A 13175-nucleotide genomic window follows, 5' to 3' on the forward strand; every position below is an offset into this window, starting at 1 on the left:
TATGAGACAACAGCTCCAAATGGCATCACTGTAAGATAAGGGCTGTGCTATGAGCAGAGCAACACTGACGGCATGGAAATCAGGAAGCACAGGGTGAGATCAATAAGGGAAAATAGTAAATGGAAGATGTCAGAGGAGGCGGGGCTTGGCGTCTGTCTGCACCGTGGGGTGTAATGTAGTATAATATGCAGGTGCAGCAGCTGTAGTAATGGGTTATTTGGAGATGCATACAACATACAGAGATCCTGCCTGAAGTGGGCCATGAGGTGTTCTTTATGTCATTTCCTTTAATTGTTTGTGATGCAATCATTCCTTTAAAAAAAAAAGTGAGTGAGTTACACAAAAATCTAATAAAATCCAGTGATCAACAAGTAGGCTAGTAAACGTAGCAAATCAAACAAGCATAAATAATTAGCATACGATAAAATGCCATTCAGAAAAAAAACAACACATAGGGTTTTGCACCTGTAGTGAAGATAAAAAAAAAAAACTGTGCTTTTCTTGTGCAACAACAAAAAATCCCTTTTTGATTTTTGCAATGGTGTTAAAATAAAAAGGGACACAGCAGGTAGGGCAGCCTGTAAGGGAACGCAGCAGGTAGGGCAGCCTGTAAGGGAACGCAGCAGGTAGGGCAGCCTGTAAACATGATAAACAAAACAAACGAACAATCAAAGGAGTTAAAGCATGCATGATGAAATGAGGGCATTTGTTTATGAAAACCAAAACATCTTTATGGCTGTGTCCGAAATGCCACCCTAATTATTATATAGTGCACTACTATGGGCTACTACCCTATGGGCCCTGGTCAAAAGTGGTGCAAGGGGCCTTGCCTGCTGATATAGGGAATAGGGACGCATCACATCTGTGATTCAGGAGCTGTAACTAGCTCTACCAAAAAGTAGTCCTGCACTGCGGTAAATAAGGTTAATCACCGCTTAATATGCGCTCAATCTCCTCCAGTCTCTTCAAGGCGGCCGCCCGTTTCTTTTCTATGTCTTTAATCTCTTTTGTGGATTTGCTCTTAGTCCGCTGCTGCTTATCAGCCTGGCCGTCGTCAAGAAGCTCTGACTGGCTGTTGCCACTGAGGCTTTCTGCCGAGGAGGATTTCCGTACATTCTTCTTACTCCCGGCCCCAGCACTGCCAGTGGCTCCCCTCCCTTCCTCCTCTTCCTTTCCTCCTCCCCCCTTCTTTTCCTCCTTCATGGATGGTGTAGCTGCGCCCTCTGCTGACGCTGGGTTCAGCGGCTGCCCTGCCACGGACATGGCGGCCATCTTACCGCGCACGATGCCCAGGTGGCGACGCACATACTCCTCATGGGGTGCCAGGGCCAGCGTTTCCTCCAGGCACCGCTCCGCTCTCGGCAGGTCTCGCTCCTCAAAGTAGACCACACATAGGTTGTGTTTCCCTTGCACGTTGGTGGGGTCCATACTGAGGATTCTCTGGAAGCAGACCTTGGCCCCCTGGGTGTCCTTCTTGTGGTTCATCAGGATATCCCCCTTGAGAATCAAACCTTTAACATGCTCTGGATGGTGGCGTAGCAGCTCATCTAATACAGGCAGGGCATCCAGCTCCCGTCGGGACTGCGAGTAGAGCAGGGCCAGATTGAAGAGGGCGCTACGGAAGCCTGTCTGTAGGCGGATGGCCTCCCTCATCCAGCGCTCGGCCGCAGTGTTCTCGTTGGCGTCCATGGCCAGCATGCCCAGGTTGAAGTAGCCGTTGGCGTCATCTGGCTCCTCCTGGACGTAGGTCAGGAAACGACGATTGGCCTCCGGACGGAACCTGGGCTCACCTGTAGAGCACACACAGACGGCGCGCAAGCACGCACGCACACACACACACACACACACACGTTAGGGTATTTGTTTATTTAACAACAATAATTGTTTATGTAGCTGGAGGTAGGTGTGATTTGTTAATAAAGGCATTCCAATCGTTAGTAGTTAAAGGAGGGACACACTCATTCAGCACATCAATATTTTCAAATTTTTTACAGTATTTTATGTATTTGAATAATAAAAGTTCTAAATATGCTTCATAAGTAGTACATGACCCTTAGGGTGGGAACAAATACATTGTAAGTGGTTTTAATGGGGTTTTGCTCTTCTGATTGTTTTATACTGTTTAATCAAACTTTAACCAAAAATATGTTTCTGCATTTCCTTCACGCATTCATTATCATTTCCACACTGTAAAACCAATGTTTTGTCGTTGTATGCCTCTATTTTGTAAGAAAAGTTACTTTTCCTTTATCAGAATAATTTTTCAAATCAAATAAAATGTTATTGGTCACATACACATGGTTAGCAGATGTTAATGCGAGTGTAGCAAAACGCTTGTGCTTCTAGTTCCAACCATGCAGTAATATCTAACAAGTAATCTAACAATTTCACAACAACTACCTTATATACACAAGTGTAAAGGAATGAATAAGAATATATGGAAGAGCGATGGCCGAACGACATAGGCAAGATGGAGTAGATGGTATACTGTATTTACATATGAGATGAGTAATGTAGGGTATGTAAACATTATATACAGTAGCATTGTTTAAAGTGACTAGTGATACATTTATTACATCCAATTTTTAACTATTAAGTGGCTAGAGATTTGAGTTAGTATGTTGGCAGCAGTCACTCAATGATGGCTGTCTAACAGTCTGATGGCCTTGAGAAAGAAGCCGTTTTTCAGTCTCTCGGTCTCAGCTTTGATGCACCCGTACTGGCCGCGCCTTCTGGATGATAGTGGGGTGAACAGGCAGTGGCTCGGGTGGTTGTCCTTGATGATCTTTTTGGCCTTCCTGTGACATCAGGTGGTGTAGGTGTCCTGGAGGGCAGGTAGTTTGTCCCCGGTGATGCGTTGTGCAGACCTCACTACCCTCTGGAGAGCCTTATGGTTGTGGGCGGAGCAGTTGTCGTACCAGGCGGTGAAACAGCCTGACAGGATGCTCTCGATTGAGCATCTGTAAAGGTTTGTGAGTGTTTTTGGTGACAAGCCAAATTTCTTCAGCCTCCAGAGGTTGACGAGGCGCTGTTGCGCGCCTTCTTCACCACTTTGTCTGTGTGAGTGGACCATTTCAGTTTGTCCGTGATGTGTACGCCGAGGAACTAAAAACTTCCCACCTTCTCCACTACTGTGCCGTCGATGTGGATAGGGGGGTGCTCCCTCTGCTGTTTCCTGAAGTCCACGATCATCTCCTTTGTTTTGTTGACGTTGAGTGTGAGGCTACTTTCCTGACACCACACTCCGAGGGCCCTCACCTCCTCCCTGAAGACTGTCTCTTCGTTGTTGGTAATCAAGCCTACCAGAAAATATAAAAAACTATCGGCCTATATCGAATCTCCATTGCTCTCTAAAATTTGAGAAAAAGCTGTTGCGCTGTAACTCGCTGCCTTCCTGAAGACAAACAATGTATACGAAATGCTTCAGTCTGGTTTTAGACCCCATCATAGCACTGAGACTGCACTTGTGAAGGTAGTAAATTACCTTTTAAATGGTGTCAGACCAAGGCTCTGCATCTGTGCTCGTGCTCCTAGACCTTAGTGCTGCTTTTGTTACCATCGATCACCACATTCTTGGAGAGATTGGAAACCCAAATTGGTCTACACGGACAAGTTCTGGCCTGGTTTAGATCTTATCTGTCAGAAAGATATCACTTTGTCCCTGTAGATGGTTTGTTCTCTGACAAATCAACTGTAAATTTCGGTGTTCCTCAAGGTTCCGTTTTAGGACCACTATTGTTTTCACAATATATTTTACCTCTTGGGGATGTCATTTGAAAACAATGTTAACTTTCACTGATATGCAGATGACACACAGCTGTACATTTCAATGAAACATGGTGAAGCCCCAAAATTGCCCTCGCTAGAAGCCTGTGTTTCAGACATAAGGAACTACTTTTAAACTCGGACAAAACAGAGATGCTTGTTCTAGGTCCCAAGAAACAAAGAGATCTTCTGTTGAATCTGACAATCTTGATGGTTGTACAGTCATCTCAAATAAAACTGAAGGACCTCGGTGTTACTCTGAACCCTAATCTCTCTTTTCACGAAGATATCAAGACTGTTTCAAGGACAGCTTTTTCCATCTACGTAACATTGCAAAAATCAGAAACTTTCTGTCCAAAAATGATGCAGAAAAATTATTTCATGCTTTTGTTACTTCTAGGTTAGACTATTGCAATGCTCTACTTTCCAGCTACCCAGATAAAGCACTAAATAAACTTCAGTTAGTGCTAAATACGGCTGCTAGACTCCTGACTAGAACCAACAAATTTGGTCATATTACTCCAGTGCTAGCCTCCCATCCTACTCTGTCCTAGATTGCTATATATATATATATATATATATATATGCATATTATTACTATTGGATAGAAAACACTCAAGTTTCTAAAACTGTTTGAATTATGTCTGTGCGTATAACAGAACTCATAGGGCAGGCAATCTTCCAAACAGGAAGTGAAATTCTGAATGCGGGTCTAATTTTAAGTCATCGCCTCTTCACTTCCAAATAAGATATGGATCTGTTAGCACTTCCTACGCCTTTCACTAGATGTCCTCATTCAGTAGAACGTGGAATGCAGAAAAAAAAAATAATTACACACTCCCCTACGTATTTATTTGGACAGCGAAGCTAAAACTTTCAAATGTTTAATATGAGGTGACAGTACAGAATGGCTCCATTTATTTGAGGGTATCGTCTGTTCAGAAATGAAAGCACTTTAAGCATCTAGATTTCACAGGTATTTGGACAAATTCACTTATGGTGTATTACATATAGTGTTTGGTCCCATATTCATAGAACACAATGACTACATCAAGCTTGTGACTACAAACTTGTTGGATGCCTTTGCAGTTTGTTTTGGTTGTGTTTTGGATTATGTTGTGCCTAATAGAAATTAATGGTAAATAATGCATTGAGTAAATTAGGAGTCACCTTTATTGTAAATAAGAATATGATTTGTTTCTCAAAACGCCTACATTAATGTGGGTGCTACAATGATTACAGATAATCATGAATGGATCCTGGAGCAAAAACCCTGTGCTATCCTGGAGCACAAGTACAAGACATTACAAGGCTGTTTCCGACTTTTCTACGACAGATGTCAGGAGCTGACACTATTGTAGTCCATGTGGGGTCAAACAACATCAGGAGGGCTAGCTCAGAACTTCTGAAATTGGATTGTAATGAACTGATTCTAGCACTAAGATTCCAAAAAGTGGCCAATTATTTCAGGTCTGATACCATCATTGGACAGCGCGTATGAGATTCAGCAGGCTACTGACATTACACACCTGGCTAAAAGATTACTGTAGCTCTGTTGGAATCACTTTTACAGATAACTTTGACACCTTTTGGAAACAGAAGATGCTCTACAGGAATGACGAAGTCCATCAAAATCATCTTGGCTCATGGACTCATTTCAAGGCTGTGTTGACAGTTAATCCCTACCATTGTGTCGCTGAGTAGTCATAATGCTGCAGCAAATTATCATTATCCAGGGGGCGTTGGCAGATAATGTAAGTAACTTAATTTGTGTCCCACTAACTGCCCTGAATGCCTCTACAGCTATTATATGGAGTAATTATGTGCCTATGAACCAGAGTTACAGTATACTGTTAGCACAGAGGCGGTGTGCCCTAGTAGGAAGTCACCCTGCACAAATATAAACAACATGAGCATGTCTACTGATGAGCTTCCCACTAAAGCAATGAAAACAATAAAGCATCCTAGAAAAGTGATAAAATTGCACACATTTTCATACAGTACCAGTCAAACATTTGGGCCCACATTGAAGGATTTGTATTTATTTGTTCTATTTTCTACATTTTAGAATAGAAGTGAAAACATCCAAACAATGAAATAACACATGGAATCATGTAGTAACCAAAAAAGTGTTAACTTAAGGTATAGGGGGAAGCATTTTCACTTTCGGATAAATAGCGTGCCCAATTTCAACTTCCTGCTACTCATGCCAGGAATAAGATATGCATATTAGTAGATTTGGATAGAAAACACTGAAGTTTCTAAAACTGTTTGAATCATGTCTGTGAGTATAACAGAACGTATGTAGCAGGCAAAACCCCGAGGACTAACCGTTCAGATTTTTTTTTTTTAGGTCTCTGTCTGTTCACTGAGTTCTCATTGCCAAATGTTATTTTGTAGGAACCTGTTTTCAGTTCCTACCGCTTCCACTGGATGTCACCAGTCTTTGGAATGTGGTTGAGGTTATTCATTTGTGCAATGAAGAAGTATGCCATCTAGGAACTGCGTATCACTGTTGAGAGGTGGCCAAGGCATGAAAAGTAGCGTTTGTTTCCTCTCGTCCTCTATTGAAAACAGATAGACCCGCATTCAATTTGATTGATTATTAACGTTTAAACTTTTAAAATACTTTGTAGTGACATTGCGCATTTTGGAAGCTGTTTTTTTCTGGATCAAAAGCGTCAAATAAATTGACATTTTGGATATATATGGACGGAATTAATCGAACAAAAGGAGCAATTGTGATGTTTATGGGACATATTGGAGTGCCAACAAAAGAAGCTTGTCAAAGGTAAGGCATGTTTTATATTTTATTTCTGCGTTTTGTGTAGCGCCTGCAGGGTTGAAATACAGTGCCTTGCGAAAGTATTCGGCCCCCTTGAACTTTGCGACCTTTTGCCACATTTCAGGCTTCAAACAAAGATATAAAACTGTATTTTTTGTGAAGAATCAACAACAAGTGGGACACAATCATGAAGTGGAACGACATTTATTGGATATTTCAAACTTTTTTAACAAATCAAAAACTGAAAAATTGGGCGTGCAAAATTATTCAGCACCCTTAAGTTAATACTTTGTAGCGCCACCTTTTGCTGCGATTACAGCTGTAAGTCGCTTGGGGTATGTCTCTATCAGTTTTGCACATCGAGAGACTGACATTTTTTCCCATTCCTCCTTGCAAAACAGCTCGAGCTCAGTGAGGTTGGATGGAGAGCATTTGTGAACAGCAGTTTTCAGTTCTTTCCACAGATTCTCGATTGGATTCAGGTCTGGACTTTGACTTGGCCATTCTAACACCTGGATATGTTTATTTTTGAACCATTCCATTGTAGATTTTGCTTTATGTTTTGGATCATTGTCTTGTTGGAAGACAAATCTCCGTCCCAGTCTCAGGTCTTTTGCAGACTCCATCAGGTTTTCTTCCAGAATGGTCCTGTATTTGGCTCCATCCATCTTCCCATCAATTTTAACCATCTTCCCTGTCCCTGCTGAAGAAAAGCAGGCCCAAACCATGATGCTGCCACCACCATGTTTGACAGTGGGGATGAAGTGTTCAGGGTGATGAGCTGTGTTGCTTTTACGCCAAACATAACGTTTTGCATTGTTGCCAAAAAGTTCAATTTTGGTTTCATCTGACCAGAGCACCTTCTTCCACATGTTTGGTGTGTCTCCCAGGTGGCTTGTGGCAAACTTTAAACGACACTTTTTATGGATATCTTTAAGAAATGTCTTTCTTCTTGCCACTCTTCCATAAAGGCCAGATTTGTGCAATTATACGACTGATTGTTGTCCTATGGACAGAGTCTCCCACCTCAGCTGTAGATCTCTGCAGTTCATCCAGAGTGATCATGGGCCTCTTGGCTGCATCTCTGATCAGTCTTCTCCTTGTATGAGCTGAAAGTTCAGAGGGACGGCCAGGTCTTGGTAGATTTGCAGTGGTCTGATACTCCTTCCATTTCAATATTATCGCTTGCACAGTGCTCCTTGGGATGTTTAAAGCTTGGGAAATCTTTTTGTATCCAAATCCGGCTTTAAACTTCTTCACAATAGTATCTCGGACCTGCCTGGTGTGTTCCTTGTTCTTCATGATGCTCTCTGCGCTTTTAACGGACCTCTGAGACTATCACAGTGCAGGTGCATTTATACGGAGACTTGATTACACACAGGTGGATTGTATTTATCATCATTAGTCATTTAGGTCAACATTGGATCATTCAGAGATCCTCACTGAACTTCTGGAGAGAGTTTGCTGCACTGAAAGTAAAGGGGCTGAATAATTTTGCACGCCCAATTTTTCAGTTTTTGATTTGTTAAAAAAGTTTGAAATATCCAATAAATGTTGTTCCACTTCATGATTGTGTCCCACTTGTTGTTGATTCTTCACAAAAAAATACAGTTTTATGTCTTTATGTTTGAAGCCTGAAATGTGGCAAAAGGTCGCAAAGTTCAAGGGGGCCGAATACTTTCGCAAGTCACTGTATGTGGAGGCCAGGTCATCTGATGCAGCACTCCATCACTCTCCTTCTTGGTCAAATAGCCATTACACAGCCTGGAGGTGTGTTGGGTCATTTTCTTGTTTAAAAACAAATGGCAGTTCCACAAAGCAAAAACCAGATGGGACGCCGTATCACTGCAGAATGCTGTGGTAGCCATGCTGGTTAAGTGTGCCTTGAATTCTAAATAAATCACAGACAGTGTCACTAGCAAAGCACCCCCACACCATCACACCTCCTCTTCCATACTTCACGGTGGGAACCACACATGCAGAGATCATCCGTTCACCTACTCTGCGTCTCACAAAGACGGTGGTTGGAACCAAACATCTCAAATTTGGACTCCACCGGTCTAATGTCCATTGCTCATGTTTCTTGGCCAAGCAAGTCTCTTCCTCTTATTGGTGTCCTTTAGTAGTGGTTTCTTTGCAGCAATTTGACCATGAAGGCCTGATTCATGCAGTCTCCTCTGAAAAGTTGATGTTGAGATGTGTTTGTTACTTGAACTCTGTGAAACGTTTATTTGGGATGCAATTTCTGAGGCTGGTAACTCTAATGAATTTATCCTCTGCAGCAGAGGTAAGGCTGGGTCCTCCTTTCTGTGGTGGTCCTCCTGAGAGCCAGTTTCATCATAGTGTTTGACGGTTTTTGCGGATGCACTTGAAGAAACTTTCAAAGTTCTTGAAATGTTCCGTATTGACTGACCTTTATGTCTTAAAGGAATGATGGACTGTCGTTTCTCTTTACTTATTTGAGCTGTTCTTGCCATAATATGGACTAGGTCCTTTACAAAAAAAGGGCCATCTTTTGTATACCACCCCTACCTTATCAATACACAACTGACTGGCTCAAACGCATTAAGGAAAGAAATTCCACAAATTAAGGCTGCACACCTGTTAATTGAAATGCATGCCTCATGAAGCTGGTTATACAGGACTAAGATTTAATCCTACTACACCGGCTCCGACGCTCGTCGGATGTGGTAGGGCTTGAAAACTATTACTGACTACAAAGGGAAAACCAGTCGTGAGCTGCCCAGTGACGCAAGCCTACCAGACGAGCTAAATTGCTCGCTTTGAGGCAAGCATCACTGAAACATGCATGAGAGCACCAGCTGTTCCAGACGTCTGTGTGATCACTCTCTATGTAGCCGATGTGAGCAAGACCTTTAAACAGGTAAACATTCACAAAGCCGCGGGTCCAGACGAATAACCAAGATGTGTACTCAAAGCATGCGCGGACCAACTGGCAAGTGTCTTCACTGCCATTTAACCTCTCCCTGATCAAGTCTGTAATACCTAAATGTTTCAAACAGACCACCGTAGTCCCTGTGCCCAAGATAGCAAAGGTAACCTGCCTAAATGATTACCGCCTCTTAGCACTCATGTCGGTAGCCATTAAGTGCTTTAAGTGCTTTAGAACCACTCCAATTTGTAAACCGCCCCAAAAGATCCACCGATGACGCAATCTCAATCGCACTCCACACTGTCCTTTCCCAACTAGAAAAAAGTAACACCTATGTGAGAATGCTGTTCATTCAGCTAAGGACCCTGGGACTAAACACCTCCCTCTGCAACTGGATCCTGGACTTCCTGACAGGCCAACCCCATGTGGTAAGGGATGATCATCAACATAAGGCCCCTATTAACATTGACGGGACTGAAGTGGAGCGGGCTTAGAGTTTCAAGTTCCTTGCTGTCCACATCACCAACAAACTATCAAACACACCAAGACAAGTAGTGAAGAGGGCACGACAACACATTTTCCTCACCAGGAGACAAAAGATTTGGCATGGGTCCCCAGATCCTCAAAAACGTTATACAGCTGCAAAATCGACAGCATCCTAAACGGTTGCATTACCGCATGTTATGGCAACTGCTCAGCATCTGATCGGAAGTCACTACAGAGGGTAGTGCATAAGGCCCAGTACATCACCGGGGACAAGCTTCCTGACATCCAGGAGAAAGGCCCAAAAATTGTCAAAGACTCCAGTCACTCAAGTCATAGACTGTTCTCCCTGCTACCACATGGCAAGTGGCACCGGAGCGCCAAGTCTAGGACCAAAAGGCTCCTTAACAGCTTCTACCCCCAAACCGTAAGACTTCTGAACAGCTAATAAAATGGCTACCCAGACTATTTGCATTGCCCCCCCCCGTTCTACGCTGCTGCTACTCTCTGTTCATTATCTATGCATAGTCACTTTAACTCTATCTACATGTACATATTACCTCAATTACCTCGACTAATCGGTGCCCCCGCACATTGACTCTGTACCGATACCCGCTGTATATAGCCTCACTATTGTTATTTTACTGCTGCTCTTTAATTATTTGTTACTTTTATTTTTTTTATACTTATTTTTCTTAAAACTGCATTGTTGGTTAAGGGCTTTGTAAGTAAGGATTTCACTGTAAGGACTACACCTGTTGTATATGGTGCATGTGACAAATTCAATTTGACTTCATGGTTAAATAAAGGTTAACTAAATAAACAACCTTCCCCACTGCTAAAAGCCCTGACTGAGCCAGGGTCGTATTCACTAAGAGCGAAACCAAAGCAAACGGGCTGAAACAGGAGGTGCGACCATCTGAACCTGTCCAATATGAAAGACTTGTTTTCATTTCTGTTACATAACATTTTGCTATGTGGCTTACTAATGAACACAACCCTGGGCTGATCAGCCTGAGTAGCTAAGTCACTCACCAGATTCCTGCATGAGCAGGGCAGAGTTGAAGAGTGCCAGTTTGTGGCGTGGGTTGAGCTCCAGGGCATGGTTAAAATTCTTCAGGGCCTCTGAGGGCTCCTTCATCTCGATGTTGACGATAGCAAGGTTGTACCAGAGGTCAGCGTTGGTGCTGTCCAGCTCCAGGGCCCGCAGGTAGGCGTCCCTGGCCTCCAACGGCTTGTTCATCTTCAGCAGCAGCTCCCCTCTGGGTTTGGAGTTTGCACAGAAAGAAAGGAGAAATTAAGTCTCCATTTTGGTTCTGGAGGGTTGAAGCAGCAGGCGGTAGCATTTCTCAAGCCAAATCTAAGCTCACCTTCACGACTGACTATTAAATTGAAAGAAAACAAATAGTAAGAACAATTCTAATATCATCTACATCATCTATCTATTGTCATCCCTTGCTCTTACCTGTTCTTGATTATGGTGATACTATTTATCAAAGTGCAGCTGCCTCTACTCTTAAACCCTTGGATACCGTTTTTCATAGTACCCTTCGCTTTATCACAGGAGACAGTGTTATTACTCATCACTGCATTCTTTACCAAAAGGTGGGCTGAACCTCTTTGAACTCAGATCACATCATGACTCTCTTTTTGTTTACAAAGCCCTGCACGACAAGCTTCCGACTTACTTAACTTCACTGTTAAGATATAAAATGAGCCAGCCTTTAGTTTTCTTGCTCCACACGTTTGGAATGAGCTCCAAAATATATTTGTAATAGATGTGTTAGTGTCCCTAGGGCAGTTCAGGCAGCGGACAGAGGATTCTTATAAAGAAGAATGTGTTTGTTTTAGTTGACTGTGTTTTGTGTATATTTATGTTTGTCTGTGCAATACACACTACCGGACAAAAGTTCTAGAACGCTTACTCATTCAAGGGTTTTTCTTTATTTTTAATATGTTCTACATTGTAGAATAATAGTGAAGACTTCAAACCTATGAAATAACACATATGGAATCATGTAATAACCAAAAATGTGTTAAATCAAAAAATATTTTTGTAGTTGAGATTCTTCAAAGTAGCCACCCTTTCTTTGCCTTGATGACAGCTTTGCACACTCTTGGCATTCTCTCAACCAGCTTCATGAGGTTGAACGCAATTCACTTTTAAGGAGGCACACCTGTTAACTTGTGGAATTTCTTTCCGTCTTACTGTGTTTGAGCCAATCAATTGTGTTGTGACAAGGTAGGGGATATACAGACTATAGCCCTATTTGGTAAAATACCTAGTCCATATTATGCCAAAAACAGCTCAAATAATTAAAGAGACAAAGGTCAGTCAATACAGAAAATTTGAAGAAGTTTGAAAGTTCAGTCGCAAAAACCATCAAGCGTTATGATCAAACTGGCTTTCGTGAGGACCCACAGGAATGGAAGACCCAGAATTAGCTTTGCTGCAGAGGATAAGTTCATTAGAGTTACCAGCCTCAAAAATTGCAGCCCAAATAAATGCTTCACAGGGTTCAAAAAACAAACACATCTCAACAACTGTTCAGAGCGGGACTGTGTGGATCAGGCCTTCATGGTCAAATTGCTGCAAAGAAACCACTACTAAAGCACTGGCAGCACCAAGTCATTACAAAAATTACAGACAAACAACATGAAAAACTACAAGTAATCTAGTAAAAACCATAGAACCAGAGTATAACTAAATCAAAAACAGCCAATTAAAAACATTGACAGGTCAGGGAATCAGTCTCAAGATCATTCATCTGTGATTTAAAAATACCAATCGAGACAAGTTCTTCCAGTTTAAAACTATTTTGTAAGGCGTACCAAGACGATGGCGAAGAGTACATAAAAGCCCTTTTACCAAATTAATTTCGGACATTTGGAACATTTAGCAGGATAAAGTCCAGCAAACGAATAGAGTACCCACCACATTTCTGACCAATAAAAATGCCCAAATTGTTGCTGGAAACAGCTGATTTTTACGGAATATCTATATGGGCGTACAGAGGCCCATTATCAGCAACCATCACTCCTGTGTTCCAATGGCACGTTGTGTTAGCTAATCGAAGTCTATCATTTTAAAAGGCTAACTGATCATTAGAAAACCCTTTTGCAATTATGTTAGCTGCTGAAAACTGTTTTTCTGATTAAAGAAGCAGTAAAACTGGCCTTTAGACTAGTTGAGTATCTGGAGCATCAGCATTTGTGGGTTTGATTACAAGCTCAAAATGGCCAGAAACA

General features: G+C 42.2%; 1 protein-coding gene across 1 annotated transcript in view; it reads right to left on the bottom strand.

Moving 5' to 3' along the window:
* Positions 1-262: 262 nt before the first annotated feature.
* Positions 263-13175, bottom strand: part of tmtc3 (transmembrane O-mannosyltransferase targeting cadherins 3) — a 117407-nt gene continuing 104494 nt past the window's right edge. The window contains exons 13-14 of the mRNA XM_024380079.2: positions 10962-11188; positions 263-1790 (exon numbers count right to left, since the gene is read on the bottom strand). Coding sequence (XP_024235847.1) covers positions 925-1790; positions 10962-11188 — 1093 coding nt within the window. The 3' untranslated portion in view covers positions 263-924. The remainder of the gene's footprint in view (positions 1791-10961; positions 11189-13175) is intronic.

This window comes from Oncorhynchus tshawytscha, linkage group LG19, assembly GCF_018296145.1.
Source record: "Oncorhynchus tshawytscha isolate Ot180627B linkage group LG19, Otsh_v2.0, whole genome shotgun sequence".
NCBI classification, from domain to species: domain Eukaryota; kingdom Metazoa; phylum Chordata; class Actinopteri; order Salmoniformes; family Salmonidae; genus Oncorhynchus; species Oncorhynchus tshawytscha.